This window comes from Emydura macquarii, unplaced genomic scaffold (assembly GCF_026122565.2).
Source record: "Emydura macquarii macquarii isolate MOO-44397 ecotype Brisbane River unplaced genomic scaffold, CSIRO-AGI_Emac_v2 contig_2422, whole genome shotgun sequence".
Lineage (NCBI taxonomy): Eukaryota > Metazoa > Chordata > Testudines > Chelidae > Emydura > Emydura macquarii.
In genome coordinates this window covers 6,572,805-6,589,898 of record NW_027132559.1, presented here as the reverse complement: position 1 = coordinate 6,589,898, position 17,094 = coordinate 6,572,805, and the positions used below count along the sequence as shown (strand labels likewise).

Sequence of the window (17,094 nt, the reverse complement as noted above, 5' to 3'; positions counted from 1 at the left end):
GTGTGGAACTAGGAGGGCTAAATGACCTCAATATTACTGAAGCCTCATGGACCCCTGTAAACTTTGGCGCCCCCCCCAATGGGATCCTGCCCTCCAGGTTGGGAACCGCGTTAGGTTAAAGCCTTGGTAAGATAGACATACCTAGTCAGTTTTATTGTTTGTAAGATGTTTTCTGTTAAATGCTTTTGTTCCAGCTGAATGATACTTTGCTTTAAGAAGGCTATTTGGTCACTGCGTTAACCGCTTTCAGGCTCATGGAGGGAACACAACTGCCTAGGTCAGACCTGCTGAAGTAAATCATGGTTGAAACATGGGGGACTGCAACCCAGGGCCTGGCCTGAGAATGGGAGAATTGAGACTGGAAATGGCTAGAGGCTGTGATCTAGCGGGGGGTACGCTTGGGGAGACTGAAGGGTCTGAGATGCAGTTAGCTTGGTAACTGTGATGAAGTAGAGTCTTCCTCATTGAGTGGAAGTCCATTGTGTGCCCTGCTACCTCACTCTAAAAAGCAGTGGGAGAAAAAGGGCCAGGGTATGGTTAAGGAATGGTTGTGACTGAGGAGACATGGAGTCAAGCACTATGCTCAGGATACAAATGAGGCACTTAACTACATGCTCCCTTCCTTGGCCTTTCTTCTACTATTAGCAAGAATAGCTTGGCTGCACAGCTATGCTCTAATTAAGGGCTTGCTCTTGCAAGGTGTCGAGTCTTCTGGCAATGATCCTGTGAAAACATTTAAATACTGAGTTCAGTGCAGGTTCCCCTGCCCTCCCTCCGCCGCTCATCACTTAGGGCTTGGCCCTGCTTCTAATCTAGTCAATGGAAGAAGTCCCATTAACTTTATTGGTGCAGAATCAAGTTGTTTATGCCTGTATGCACAACATTCTCCACCTGCACTTTGCTGAATGAAGCCCCTTGCGTATATCAAACCACAGATTCACAACTCCCGAGTACATGAATATGTGATATTTCTGCTGAAACCTTTTAAAGAGCCAATAACACCTCATGGGAAAAGTTGAACGTTTTCTGGTAACAGTTGTAACAGCTCTACTTATGTCATAGATTCCGGAGGAAGGGGGAGGGGTGTTACTTCCCTTTTTATTGCACAGCTAGAAATAGTTGCATGAAAAGAGAATTTAATTCAGAGTTTATCTGCTCCTGCTGCCTGTTTCCCACCTGAAGTCGTCATGCTTTCTTTGACATCAAAAGCAGGCAATTGTGATGTCACACATAGGGGACTGACACAGGATCGCTGCACCGTTTTGCTCACTCCTGCATTTTGAAATCTCACAGGCTAAGAAGTACTTCTCATGAGGAATAAACTCTGAATTATTTTTAAAAGACATTTTTAATTCCAATTGGCATTTCTGAACCTAGTGCCGAATGAACCATCTTGTTGAAGGTTGGTGTCAAATGTGACACACATGTGTAAGAGCTAAATAGAGAAGAATGTAAACTGGTTCCTAATGAACAGGACTACAATTTTAAAGTTTACTATTTAAGATATAAATATTGTGTTTAAATAACAGAGTTCTCTTTTTTTGTTAATAAAATATTTTATGGTGATTTACAGTCTATTGGGTTCCCACTGCCTGGGTCACAATGACATCACATATTGACCCAGTGCTAGCTCTATGCCAGATCCCATAATTTTATCAGAAGTCTTGCAATAGTTGGTGTTTTTTTAAATAGTTGGTATTTTTTCCTGTGATTGCATGGGCATCTGTTTTCATTTATTAAAAACAATAAGTTTCTAATTCATGATTGTGGAGAAAAGCTTGAAAAAGTGACTCAAGTACACCCTAAATGCTCTGAAACCAGAAAGCAAAAAGAACCCAACCTTTTTTTTTTTAAATATCTCCTGATTTTTTAGCTCTTCAGCACAAATGCTGGAATCATCCCTTCCCCCACCCTAGGATCCTCAGGGCTTGGAAGGCCTGCCTGGAAGGGAAGGAATATTGCTTCCATGGCACCATCCTCCCTTCACTTGCACAATATGTATGCTGCAGCAGTCAGCCCAAATGGAGCTCTGCTGTGTGGATGGAGCAGGGAAGATGCTTTCTGCAGCACTGTCCCTGGGAAAGTCTGGAGATTTCTGTGCCCGCATCCAGGCATGAGGAATAGAGCTTGGATCTCTTCTATAACCGCTGGAGTGCAGCTGCACAGGGGCCTAAGCCCTACCTGGTGACAGCATTGGCCTTACTGGAACTGTGCTGCCAGGAAGGAGAGGAGCATGCATCTCTCTCTACATCACAGCTCCTGTCTCCCTGATAAAGATGTCTTCCTTCCTGCAACTTCCCAAGGTCTGTGGGGTTGGGAGAGGGCGGGGTCCCAAATCCATGCTTCTCCCAGCAGACAGGATAGTTTCACAAGAATTAAACCTCATAGAGTTTTGCTTCCTTCCCCTTCACTCTCCCAGCAGGCTTTTCTAAAGCAGGGCAGCTCCGCCCAGAGCTACTATTTTGTTCATAAATCCTAAGTAATAAAGAATGAGAGAAGAGAAATGCGGCAATTATACTTCATGAGTTATGAGCAGGATGAGTTTGCCAGTGCTTTTAAAGTCCTCCCTGAGGCACGAGTGCGATGCGGTTTTCAGTGTAAATATTCTAGAAAAAGAAAGCATTTTGGTTTTGTTTACATTTTGTGGGCTTTTCACAGTCCTGCTATTAGCTCGCAATACTCAACAAATAACAGGAACATAAACTGTAGCTTGAGGTCTCAGTGAAAGTTAGACATTCACACACAAGAGACACAAAGCAAACAATAAAGGTAGCCAATAGACTTTGGGCAAGACATACTGTGTACTTGTGCCTGGAAAGCCACGGCTGGGCAGTGAGCCATAGGGTAAAATGGTTGTTTCATGATCCTTGTTCCCCAAAACGTACAGCACTGATACTTCCATGTTGAACTGTGGAAGAGTTGTTCCAGGTCAGACCTAGGGATCAATAGGTACGGTCCATGTATTTTAATCTGAATTCCCATCTCTGTCCATAGGCATGTGCTTCTGGCATGAGTGATCGGTGCTGTACTGGGTCTGTTGAAAGACCCATGGACAGCCAGAATGCAGGAGCCAAGTAAATGCTACCCCTTGTTTTGGATCTATTTGGAGGGGGAAAATGCAAGGGAGAGCCAAAATCTGGGCCTATAAATCTGGAGGTCTGTGCGTCTAAACAGGAGAAACATTACAGGATCATATGGAGATGTTTGAGATCACACTTGCCTTGAAAACGTTTTAGAAAAAGTTTTAGAATGGCTTCAACAGGGTCTCTAATTTTGTGTGTGCAAATACGAGTTTACACATGCAAATGTTATAATTACATGGGCAGTTTTATTCATTCAAAATTAGAGACCACTTCTGCTTAAAAAACAGCCAAATGACCTTGTTTGCTCAACTGAATACAAGAAACACTTAACACCCTTAGGCTAACAGCATGAACCTGGGAATGGTTCAGTCAAGTGAGTCTAATGATATGCATTAAAATAATCCAACTCCCTACCAAAAGAGGAGCAAACTTGCTGGTACCAAACCCTTCACTGCTTCCGGGCACAGCAGGGGGTGAGTGAACAATGCAGTCCCCTAGCGGAGATCCCTACCAATGTTTCTTCCTACAGCCAGCCTGTAAGCTTGTTAGAGACAGCCCTGGGCAACATAGGTTGGAAGCAGATCTGAATTTCTCTAGAGTTTTGGGAGTGTTCATCATATATAGCGGTTTGGTATGGCCTGTTGGCAGGAGAGAGAGGTGCTAGGGGCCAAGTTTACACCTGGATGCAGATTTTGATTCATGTCCCCTTGCACAGTTTAAAAGATACCTCTTTGATTTCAGTGTATCAATAAATGCTCGATTGGGGAGAGTCAAACTTCACTTGAACCAGCTTGGAATGAAACAGTCATCTGAGCTGTCAAGGTAACCAAAGCAGAAGTAAAGTAAAGAATGACACCCAGATACTTGCTAGAGCAGCATAACAATATCCAGAAAAACATTGTCCATCTTTAAGGACCAACTCTTCAAACCAGACTGTACTTGAATGGGGAAAAAGTCTCTCTCTATATTCACATTGCACGTCTGTCTCAGTGGAATGATATGGGGAATAGTGATTGAGGTACTGAACTCCCAAGCTCTATGGCCGTCCTTTTCAAGAAAAATTCAAAGTGAAGTCAGACTGGATGTCCTAAAACACTTTTTATTTTTGCTCCTCAATTAAACCCTGTTTAAAATTAAGCTGACAATCCAGAATGTTTCCTTTGACTCCTCACTAATAATTGAATCACAGCCTATGACTCTTACATTTAGACGTGTGCCCTTGCTGTGTACCATACTTCAAAAGGGGCTGCTTCCCAAACTGAATTTTCTTTTTAAACAAGTGGGCTGGAATGGAGATTTGCTCCTTAGGGTGAGTCCAGAGACATTGTCATTGGTTTGTTACAGTGGGTGAGTCTTAGCAGAAGCTGGTGTAATCCAGGGCCAATGCTTACTCTGGCCCGGTTGTCAGCAAACACAGTGTATTTGAAACAGCTCATCCAAGGGCTTGTCTTCACTGCAGTGTTAGCTTTATCTGCACTCCGAGTTAGCTTAGCTCAAGGGAGAGCAGTTACACTGCAGAACAACACTCAAGCAGCACAGGGCAGCTGCGTCCGCACTGCATTACTAACTCCAGCATCAGCAGCACTGAGGATTTTAACCTATGCTCCCTGATGGGCAAGCTAGCTCAAGTTTAATGTACCATTTAACTCCAGCTAGAGCTTTGTGTGTGTGAACAGAAGTCAGGATAAGGACAACGCTAAAGTTAAACCTCAAGCCAACAGTACAGTGAAGACAAGCCCTCAAATGCAAGCTCTGGAGCTGGAGCATTTTTTCCATCATATGTGAGGAAGGATGGTCTTACAATGAAGGCTCGGACTTCAGAGAGAGAGAGGTCCAGTTCCGGTTTCTGCCACAGACTTCCTGTTAGACCTTAGGCAAGTCATCTTTGGATCAGATTTTTAAAGGTATTTAGGCACCTACCTCCCATTGAAATGCCTTTAAAAATCTGGGCCTAAGCTCTCCGTGCCTCAGTTCCTTATCTGTAAAATGGAGATAGTGATGCCTCCTTTCTCCGACTCTTTCGGTCTTGCCTATTTAGATCATCGGCTTTTAGAGTCATGGAGTATCTTTTTATTGTGTGTATGTACAGCCACTGGTAGAAGGGGGCCCTGATCTTGGTTGGGACCTCTAGGAGCTACTCTACTCCAGATAAGAAATAGTGCTAATGTTAGAGGCATATTTACATGACAGGCACTGTCACACACAGATTAGCGAAAAATTTGTAATGACTAATTATTTATTAGATCTTATATATACTGCATTAGATTATGAGTTCTTGAGGATTGTTCCTTTTGTGTTTGTATGGCATCTAGCATAGTGGAGCTTTGATCCTGATTGCAGGCTTTAGGAATTATTGCAACACGATTAATTAGTAAGATGAATGTTTACTTAAGGCCGAACTCCAGCCAGTTTGTAACATAATGCTAGTATGCTCCCCCAATCAAAACTCCCAGTGAGCTCATGCTGTCCTTTTCTCTGCAGGCAGGGCCTTCATTAAAAATCAGTTAGGACTTTTGCCATTGATCTTAATGGCAGTGGGATCAGAGCTATAGGGTCAAATCCACAGCAGTGTAGGAAGGAGGCATTGCTTGGCTGAGGAAGGGAAGAGGGAGGAATGAGCGAACCTCTTTCTCTGATCTTCTTACAGTGGTGCAGAGATCCACTGACAATTTTAGCACCAGCACTTTTTTCTTCTGGCATCAGGCCACATATATTTAATTCATATGGAAAGGTGGTAAATATTTTCAAATTCTAAGGGGAAGTATTGATTGTACTGCTTGTAGAGAAGAGAGGGGAAATTTATGAATCTCCAATCTCCTATTGTATGTTGACTAGCAACATTTGGACATATAGCACCAAATTAATATAGTTTTATTCTACAGGTGACTATAACAAAAGCATTGTAATCAGTAAAGCCTGTTATCTGCTTAAATTGGTTCCACTTACTTTTGTGGGTGAATTGTATTTAAACTATTGTAGTCCAAGTCTGTTCCATCTCAGAGAGTTGCATATTATTTTTAGTAAATATGTGGGCATTTTCTGTTCCTTGCAGTTGTTCTGGGATTTCAAAATAGTATTGAACTAAAAATATACTTCCTGAAAAATAGGCTTGGAACCTCAGTGGGATGAATTGTCTCCTCTTCCTTTACTGCTGCTCAAGTGAAGCAAACAAAAAGATCTGAGCCTTTTTTTAAGTATCTAGCAAGTGGTAATTCTTAATTTACCATCAAGTGACTGTGTAAAGAAGCCATAAGCAAAGTGCAGCCCACGGGTAAATTGGAATTTAGAGTTCTATAGGGTATGTCTTCACTGCAGAGTTACCTCAAGTTTGCTATACTCAAGTTAACTGCTCTCGAGCTAGCCTTGCTTGAGTGAGAACGGCCGCACTGAAAAACACTTGAATAGCGCAGAGTGATTGGATTTGTGGCATAAAGTAGCTGGGTCCTCCCTGCCATACTAGCATAAGTATCAGCAGCATTCATGCTTCAGCCTGTGCACCCGAAGGGCCAACTGGCTTGAGTTGAAAGCACCACTTAACTCAAGCTAGGGATTTCTGTGTGTGGACAGGCATCAGGTTAGGGACAACACACAAGTTATACCTCAAGCTAACAGTGCAATGAAGACAAGCCCAGAGTGTCCACCCTGGGTTTTTGTTACAATGTTATCTCCCAAGTACACTCCTTTCCCAGGATGCCATGCTTATGCCATCCCAAGTTGGCAGGCTGCTCAGAACCAAGTTGCAACATATTGCATGTTGGCTCACCCTAGATGCAACTTTCTTCTTCTATGCAAATGAATCTCAAACTGGGCTCAATCCTTCATGAAGCAGAGCACCTTCTACTTCCTCTGAAGTCAACAGGAGTTGAGGGAAACCAGGACTTGAGAGAACACTAATGGCTCCTGGCATGTTGCTGGAGTGATCTTCCAGTTGGGCAAATTTGAGATGTCCCTGACTTATAGGAGACAGTTTGCTACTGATTGTAAAACTGTCCAACACGATTAATTCTAATACAGTCTGATATGCTGATGTTACTACAGAGTTTTATTTCTCTCTCTCTTCCAGCTGACAATTTCTTGTCTAGGAAAGAAATGAAGGAAAATGAATTCAAATTGGGTTCACTGTGTAAATTCTGTGATGTTAAGGTGTCAACCTGCACAAACCAAGGTCACTGCAATAGCAACTGCAACATCACTTCCATCTGTGAGAATAAGAATGAAATCTGTGCAGCTGTATGGTAAGTTCATTCTTTTTTGGGGGGCTAGGAGAAGAAGGCTCACTTCTATCATTATTTAGAAGTTCCTCTTATTGTCAAGACATTCAGAACTCTCTTCTGGAACATTCACTCCAACTGCTGCCACCATGACAGACCGTCTTTTCTACACTCTGTCTCTTTTCTGTGCTCAGCATGTTGCGAGTTGCTTGAGGTTAACAAAAATTCTGATCTGAAATGCATTGGGGTTTTTTAAACAGTTTATGTTCCAATTTATTCTGCTGTTGAAAAAAAGTCATGTTTTTCCTCAGCCCATTAAACTGCATCCACCCCACAGCACACTGAAAGTAGAAACAGATTTGAGACTCTAAAAAGCAGATCATGGCTGAATTATCTAATGTGAATGGAGGAAAGTAACATTTCAAGTCAAACCATTAAACAGCAAACTGACCCTATCATTTAGATTATATGTGCTTATCACAGGAGCTTTATGTACAGTGTATGGGAGAAACTGCTTTACCTGTATAATAGTGTATACATAAAGGAATCTTTTTTTCTATGTCCTGTTTAAATATAGTGACTCTTGGAGATTATTTATATATACCTGAGACAAAAGAAACTATGGGCATGTAAAATTCAGTGATTTGTGAAGCTTTCCTGAAGTGTTTGATGAATTTAAACTTTCTGTTCATATTTAAAATTAAATGGTTCTTGCCCTTCTAATCATGAAGCCAGCCTTGGCAATGAGAACCAAAACATTCTTGTTTTTTTCAATTCACAACCAGGCTGAAGCAATAGCACAGAAAATTTGCAAACATTCTGTATACATCATTGAATGTTCATGCTGAAGCCTCTTTAGGACCATATAGGTGAAAACATGATTAATCATCAGAAACATCCATTGGGGTTCATGGATTTGTTACATCCATTCACTTGAAAAGATGTCCAGCATGAATGAACACAGACACTTCAAATGTAGAAATAGTGCAATATTTTATTAAATATTTGTACTGTGTCTGAAGAGTAAAATAAATGTTCTGTCTACATTGCTGTCTGCTACAAAGTGGCTGCTGTACAGTTTGAGATTCCCTGGATTGTTAATGCAACTGCATCTAGAAACAGCAAAGGCAAGCCCGTTCAATGAGTCAATAAATACATCTGAGTTGTCCTTCCAGTCCCATCTCGTGTATCGTACAATGAAATATTAGAGGTGGACCAAAAAAAGTATGGGCAATATTCTCAGATGGCATAAATTGGTGTCACTTCCATTGAAGTCAGTGGAGCTACTCTGGTTTGTAACAGCCCTATATTTTAAAAATACGTACTCACTCATACTCACTGCAGAAACTATGCAGATCTTAGAAGAAAAAAACACCCTGAAATTCCACAGATTTTGCAGAGGTCATTTACTTTTTGTCAACATTTTCCACCAATTTTTGCTGTCTCTACCAATAACCACAGAAACAAAATGGGGGGGGGGGGGGGGGGAGGGAAGGATTTTTTTTTTTTTTTAAAGGGATCTCATAATCACAAGATTCTGCACTGAGGATCCAGGGCTTAACACATTTTACTTGATGACAATGTAAGTTCAAGAAAAAGAACGAGGCAAAAACAATATACAGCACTGAACCAGTTCAGCGAAAAGATGATTTACCTTGGCCTCAAATTTGAATCAAGTCTGTTTTGAATTTCAAAGCAGTTCAGTTTAACTTTAGTTTGAATTGTTAGGGTGTTATTTTTCAAAAGCACTCAGCGCTGGTCTGACTCTGCTTCCATCGAAGTCCACTAGTTATATATTGAGATAGCTGCTGCAGTGCACAAATCCCAAGTGTAGACAAGCCTACAAAAGGTAAAATTCATCACTGTGCAATGAGACTACAGTAAGACCTGTGCACTATATAAGTCCTACTTAAGCTCTCTCTCTGGGTGAAATTTACTCGGTTGTGAGTTCTAACTATTGCCTTGACATGAGAGTCTCCTTTTGGTTTTGGTTTTCAATTCTCCTTTTCATTTTTAGGAGACAGAATGATGCAAACATAACTTTAGAAACAATATGTCACAATCCTGATCTGCCACTCTCTGGACATAAAGTGGAGGCTTCTGACTCACAAAACTGTCTGATGAAAGAGAAGAAGGCAGCTGGTGGACTGCTGTACATGTGCACCTGCACAGGGGAGGAATGCAATGATAAGCTCATTTTTTCAGGAGGTAAGTTTAATTTCTCTTTTCCCATCCCTCCTGCTGCCAGGCAACCTGGGTTGTTTTCTAGGGCTTTTCTGTGCTCTAGAACCTCCTGTTGGGGCAAATACTGCCTCCTCAGCCACTGAGGAGGGTCCAAAGAAGCAATGCAGTTCCAGAAATTTCATTGCACTAAATTTGCAGCTCTTCGAGGGTTGCAGTCAATGCCCCAGCCAGTACCTTCGAGTTGAACGGTATCACATCCAATGGGAAACGTCATTCCTTAATTATATGGCTGGTTTTCTATTAAAAGCCGCTCTCTGTTAAGTTTGCATTTCATTTCATGCATACAGAGAATTAAATAATCCATAACCGGTAATATTTTCAACTAATTTTACCTTTTTATCTATTCATGCAATGTCTGAAGAGCTTGTGATTTTTCTCTCATTTATTTGCTATTCAAAGTTGTTCTGCATTTTGGGGGACATTTTGCATACTTGGTAACTTGATATTTAAAATCCCAAATTTCAGTTGTATTCCATGCCACATGGTGAGAGACCTGGAGCAGGGTCCTAGGGTCTGGATGAGCTCTACTTAGTTTTGGAGGCAGAGTTGGAGGTGGGCAAAGTTGGCTGTATGCCACCTGGTCATTAGCTAGGTTCTGGAGGAGAGCTCACAAGGAGTCACTCTCATGCACGCCCCATCCTAGGGACAACCCCTAGAACCATGGGCAATTGAAGTTCCTTCCTTCAGGGAGCAAAAGGGTTTCTCCCTATGTACACCCCCAATGGGGCATATTTCCAAAGCAGGAAGAGAGTCATGGCTCCATTGCATCAGACCCATTGTACTGGTCTGCAGTGCCACTCAGCTGCACCACATGGTCCAGGCTCCACCATCTTAAAGGCACTACCTATCCCCAAGTTCCCCAGGTTATTGCAGCTCTCCTAGTGTGGACACAGTTATATCAGTACAAAGATGCTTTATACCAGTATAGCTATTCCTATACAGCAGGAAAGGGAGTAACATTACTAGTCTAAGTTCCCTTTATATTGGTATAACCGTGTCCACACTAGGCGTTGTGCTGGTGTAATTACTTTGGTTTAAAAAAAACCAAAAACAGACCCCAACCGACATAGTTATACCGGTACAAAATCCGTGTGTAGACCAAGCCTGAGTTAAACTGGTGCAAAGGGCTATTTAGACACACTTATTTTGGCTTCAACCATGCTTATGTTCATATTCTATATCCACTCTACAGAGTCTATGCTGGCATAACCCTTGAGTGTAGACTCATCCTATGCTGATAAAAGGGGGTTTTCTGCTGAGGTAGGAGCACTACCTCCTTGAATGGTATTAGTTACATTGGCAGAAACACTCTTCTATTGGTATAACCACATCTACGTGGGGAGGTTTGTTGGCATAGCAATGTCTCTAGGAAGTGTGTTTTTTTCCCACTCCCCTGACCAATCAGTAAATTTGTAGACCAAGCCATAGGATCTAAGGCCAGAAGGGACCATTGTGATCATTTAGTCTGATCTCCTGTGTAATACAGGGCCTAAAACTTCCCCAAAATAATTCCTGTTTGAATGAGAGCATATCATTTATAAAAACATTAAATGGCCAAAGTGGAGAATCTTGGTAAATTGTTCCAGTAGCCAATTACACTCATTGTTAAAAATTAACAACTTATTTCCAGTATTTCTAGCTTCAGATTCCAGCCATTGGATCATGTTATTCCTTTTGTCTGCTAGCCTGAAGAGCCTATTATCCAAATATTTGATCTCCATGTATGTATTTTAGACCCAGCTTTTTAAAGGTATTTAGGCATTACAGTCATTTTCAAAGCATCTAGGCACCTTAAACTCATTGATTGCAGTGGATGTTAGGCACCTAGATGCTTTTGAAAATCCCACTAGGCACCTAAATACCTTTAAAAATCTGGCCCTTTATAGACTCTGATCAAGTCACCCATTTAACCTTCTCATTGTTAAGCTAAGTAGATTGAGCTCCTGGGGTCTCTAAGACAGGTTTTTCAGTCTTTTAATCATTCTCATGACTCTTCTTTGAAACCTGTCCAATTTATCAACATATTTCTTGAGTTGTGGGTACCTGAACTGGACATAGTATTCCAGCAGTGGCTGCACCAGAGCAAAATACAGAGGTAATATAACCTTTCTACTCCTACCCCTGTTTAATGTTTCTACTCCTACGCATCATTCCTAGCTGAAGTCAGGTAGGAACAGATTTAAACTGAACCAAAAGAAAGCACTCTTAAACCAAAATAAGAGGGTTCACACAGGTTTTGTACCAATTGAACCAAACCAGTTTAATTAAATTGGTGCAAGCTTATGGATAGACAAGGTCTCAGACTGCATGGCAACAAAGAATTGGGCCCTACTCTTCATCATGGATGGCAGCAGTTGGTGCTACAAGTACTGTACCAGTTTCTGAAAACACACACACGCTTGCGTGCGTACACACACACACACCTATTTAATTTCTCCCACAGCAAATGATCAGGCCCCATGATTATTTCACTTACTGTCAAGCCTCAAAGACAATCTGGTGTCTTACAGATGCACATAAGATGTGCTTTGTGCATACATTTTCCATGTGAATACTGCATGCAGTGCACATACATGCGTTGCTCAAATATATGCATTAAAGAAGGTGCTTGTATTTCTGGAACCGGTATATTTACCAAATAAGGACCGACTCCTTCTATATTTTATTGTTTGAGTAATCCTTACTCACACAAGTGTTATAGTAATTGAAGTAAATGGTACCACTTGTGTGAACAGAGAATGCAGAATCTGGCCTCAACACTACTAGGTTTCTTGATTTTATTTAGCTGAGAAGTGAATGTGTTCTCAGTGAAAAGGTAACAACCATCTTACCATCTGTCAGTTGTCTAGGATTTCTATACACAGCTGACCACACCTCTGTGGATTTTGGCTAACTTGTTATAAATTAGTCATGTTAGAACTGTTTCTCCTGGGGTTATATAATTAAATGCAATTTGGATATCAAACATGTCTTCTCTGTTAATGGTTATAATGATAACCATTCCATAAATCCAACATTAAGTGCCTTATTCTCATTTACACTACAGCCCCTTTTTATCGCCAGATTGGTGTAAAAAGGCCTTAGTGCAAACAAAAATCTTGCCCTATTACTCTGATTTCTTTCACTCTTAGAAGAGGTAGATTCAGAATTTTCCCTGGGGTAGGGTCCCATTGTAAGTAAGTATATAACTGTGAAAGCTATATTCAGCAATTACACCTAGTTGCACATATTCTATGAGTAGCGCAGATGAAAAATAAAGTAATACAAAACTTCAGTTTGTAACATTTCCAGTCCTTTCGCAAACACGAACAACTTCAAGGGGGAAGAAAAATTGAGACTTTGTCATTCCTTTTTTATTCTTGTGGATTAGTGCTTTTAAATGAAAACAGCCCAGCTGGGTTCCTTGCCTGGTTAGCCATGGAAGGAAGACAAACGATTTTTACAGTATCAGACATGTGGTTTCCTGTCTGTGTTTAACTTTGAGCAGAACATCACAGCCAGCTGGTCCGCTGCTCCTCCAGACAACTAGATAATAGCCTATAATAATTTTGCCTTTGGAATGACTGTCATCCAGCTCCATTCTGTACATTGCTCTTGTCTTTTGAATGCTACTTTTTCTTGTACAGTAGAGTGTGAATTTTGCTATTCCTTTGCATATCTCTTTTTCTTTTTGTGAGAGAGTGAGACAGGGTCACCTTCTATTGCCTGATCCAAAGCTGATTGAACTGACTTCAGTGGGCTTTGGCTCAAGCCTCCAGAGTCTCTCCCTGTATTAGCAATAAAATTTAAATAATAAAAAAATTATCATCTTACATTTGATCATCAGTGTCTGTGCTGTGCACCTACTGCTATAAGTGATCAACTCCCCAGCTCTTCTTCCTGCTTGGTACACATGCAAGATTTAAAAGGCAAACCAGATTTAGTTCCTTCTCTAAGGAAAATATGTGTCTGAGGTAGGAGACAGAAAACTGGATCTAGCAGCAGGTTCTCATTTCCATAAAAAGGTTAGTTCCTGGGTTCCAACAAATCACAGCTAAGCAGCTCTTTCTTGTAGTCAAATCAGTTTATGGAATGGTCATCCTTTATCAGTCTCTTGTGGTGAACGGCTAGCTTCCAGCCCCAATCTCTGAATAATGCTCCATATTTAGATGTGAAAATCAAAAGCTTGTGGATAGTGGTAGGTACTGTGACTCACTCAGTCATAGCTTTGGAAATATTTGAAATGGGTAAAACCAGATCAAATGCCCATTCTTTTGTGGATTTTAAATTGCCAAGTTGTAAAATAAACAAACGAATAGAAACCAGACATGTCTCTAACTACACATATGTAATTTTGCTGCTGTGTGGTGCTTTTGACCCTTACCATTTCTGATCATTACCATTTAAATTAATATTCGAGGACTCTGTCCGAAGAATAACATTTTTATGCGCCTGATCACACAAAACAATATCCTATAACTCAATGAGGAAAAAAGATCAAAGGGACAAGTTAATCACTTTGAAACTGACTGTTCGGTTTATTCTGCTCTCATTCTTTTTTGCCAAACAAAATTGTGGCCGACTGGCAAACAACCCACACCAAGTTTGTGTGGTTTGTGGTGGAAAATTGCTCCTTAAAGCAAAACTCAATCCCAGGCTGTTTTAATTATTATTTATTTAAATGTCTAATTTCGGTGTTACCAGAAGCTATCCTCAGGAGCAAAAAACATTGGAAAAGAGTTACCCAGAAACAGTCGGCTGGGGAAAAGGTTTGCCAGATGTTCAGTGCTGTTGTCCCGGAAGAGAATGGGAATTTTACAATTGAGTTCAATGGGAGCATGACTGGGCCTCGACACCTTGCTCTGGTGAGATCTAGCTACATAGAATGGCCCCACACATCACAATAGTTCATTCCACAATTATTCATGAAAATGTCTGCACTCCCCTTCCCACAACTTAAACCATTCTGAAGAATCAAAACTACCACTAACAATTTGGACAAATCCAGGTTTCGTTTATTATTTTGCCAATATCTTTTCTACGTTTTCCCTACTCTCCCTTCACCATACCGTCTTGGCAGTCTCCATAACCTGACAAGCAATTCACTAGTGGGAGCATTCTGCCTCGCTGGAGAAGACGTTATGCCAGAGCCCTATACTAGAGTGGCTGGCTGACATTCAATCTTAAAAGATCCTCGAGCCTTACCTTTTGCACAGATTCCTCATTGGGTTCCCCATGTGGGAACATAATGTGCATTGTGCACTCCTCCTTCCAGCCTCAGGCCTCACCTGTCCTCCCCGTGGAGGTGATGCAGAGGTGTCTAGTTTCCTCCACTTCTGCAAAGGAAGTGGGAGATCAGCATACAGTCCTTGGGGAGGACGATCTCCCCTTTCCTGACCTGTAGCCTCATTAGTTTGAATGCCTATAATGGGGCTCAGAACATTAGAGGCTGCATCTGAAAAATTAGAGGCTTTTTTGTGACCTGCTGTTGCATGTTACAGTTTTAATAAATGCAGGTATTACCGTGGGCCTCAAATTTGAACTAGAGTGAAAAGGCCGAGGCTTAATAACAGGTCACTCGTTTGTACCACATCACTAGCTCAGTTTCTTCTGTGTATTTAATTTTGATTTTATGTTTTGATCATTTCTCTTACTTCACCAGCCTGAAAACATCACCTACCTTGTCTGAACATTTGTGAGGTTCACTATTTTAGGGGGTTTAAGCTTCAGTGGGAATATTAAGGTAGAACCTATACTGTCAACAACCGGAATGTTTTCCATTTTATGCTGCAAGGTTAGATCATTGTTTTGGGCATTCCATCCATGTGTTGTCATAATGTGGAAGAAACCTTCAGTGCCAATCATTAGTATGCTTAGCTTTTCACAGTTTAGACTGACTCATCAGAACAGTTGCTTTGAAATAGAGTTCAAAACTTCAGTATCAGAGCTGGCTGAACTATTTATAAAGAATTGTTTAGATTAATGAAGCTTTTTCTTTTGTGAACTATATACAAATTGATAATTTTTCCCCATATTTGTTCATTAATCATAGCTGTTTGAATCGTTTGAGCAAATTACAACCCAGGGATTATCTGTGTATTAAGTGCTATGACTACTCATTGTGTACAATTAGTCACCTAGGTGACATGGTATCGTTTGGTTGCTGATTGGATGACCTAAACTATATAAACAGAAGGCTGTTCTGTTTTATGCAGAGCACAGGAAAGGATTGAAAATGTTCTAAAGTTTTCTTTCTAAAGTCTTTCTTTTTAAACTCTGTAAAGTGCTGCCCTCTTCCCTTCCCACCTCCCCCTCTCCTTGATAGATTCAAAGCCCCAGTGATTATATCTGGCTACGTAGATGGACCCCAGATTTAGAATTAGTCAGTCATGCCAGTGTATTTTTTTGTGTACAAAGTGATCATGCAAGTATGCTTATGCAATATAGGAATACCTGTATTTGAACAATTAGCAGCCCCTCCACAAAGATGCATATGACCGGTTATCTAAATGTACAAAGAACAAAAAAAGGGACATAGTTACAGCTGAATTACATCCCTCAAGTGGAATTCAGCAAACATAAATCTATTTTCCCATTCAACTAGCTCATTCAGAAAGTAACTGTGTTCAAGCTCTACCACAGAAGAGGTCAGTTGCAGTTCATAACATCGCATAGAACCTCTCACCACTCATGTATTGGCATTGTTCTCAATGTTTTCTCTTAGGCATTTGCAGCAGCAGTGACCTAACTAGGGCCTGCAGCTGTATGTAATCAAAGAAAAGCCTTCATAACCCCCAATATCTGAATCACTTAGAGGGATAGGAAGGAAACTGGAATGGGAAGAAGCAACAGAAGTAAAGAGGAGTTCTCTTTTGTTCTTTTTTTATTAAAACCATTGTTTTCTCTTTAGAAAAATAACTATGCAGCGCTTTGTTATTGATTTTTTTGTAAAATCAGAGTAGCAGGTATGATGGTCCTGGTTGGCATATTTGTTACAATTCGTATCACTTAAAAGCTGAATAGAGTAGGAATGTGGCCAACCTTCTATCAGGTTGTCAAGGAAGAGATTTTAATAATTACAGACAGAAATAAACTGTAACTAACACTGGCAATACCAATATTTTGATAAAGTTTGGCAGGGTGAAACTAGGGCTTAGAATAGAAAAAAAAGTGTTTTAATGTGTGACATCTGCTGGAACATATTGAAGCAACAGAGATTGATTTGTTCAATAAAATCAGCAGAAAACAGCAGCAGACTTTGAGTTGTGTAACTGAAGCATTCATAACAGAATCCAGGATAAACAACATAAGTGGGAGAATATTATTTTTCATAACAGGGTAAGAAAGCTCTGCTGTGAACATTGATGTCAGAGGGAGATGCACGCACGCACGCACATAGTGAGAGCAAGAGTTGGAAATGGAGAGGATAAATGGGAAGCAAGATCAGAGTTAAGTTTTTCTAAAAGATTGTTTGCTCTGTCGGCGTATATAGGAGTGACACTTTATTGTCAGGAAAAAAACAAACAAAAAACCAGCATCAGGCGAACAATTAGTTCTTATACTTTAAGAGTTTCTTA

At 40.7% G+C, this 17,094-nt stretch overlaps 1 protein-coding gene across 3 annotated transcripts in view; it reads left to right on the top strand.

Moving 5' to 3' along the window:
* The window catches only part of TGFBR2 (transforming growth factor beta receptor 2), a 116,410-nt gene that overhangs the window by 71,361 nt on the left and 27,955 nt on the right, over nt 1-17,094 (top strand). For 2 of the 3 annotated variants that reach the window (XM_067561850.1, XM_067561849.1), the window contains 2 exons: nt 7,147-7,318; nt 9,312-9,502. In XM_067561850.1, the coding sequence (XP_067417951.1) occupies nt 7,147-7,318; nt 9,312-9,502 (363 nt within the window). Of the gene's footprint in view, nt 1-3,888; nt 3,906-7,146; nt 7,319-9,311; nt 9,503-17,094 lie in introns of those variants that run through there. The other variant, XM_067561851.1, reaches the window with a different exon arrangement.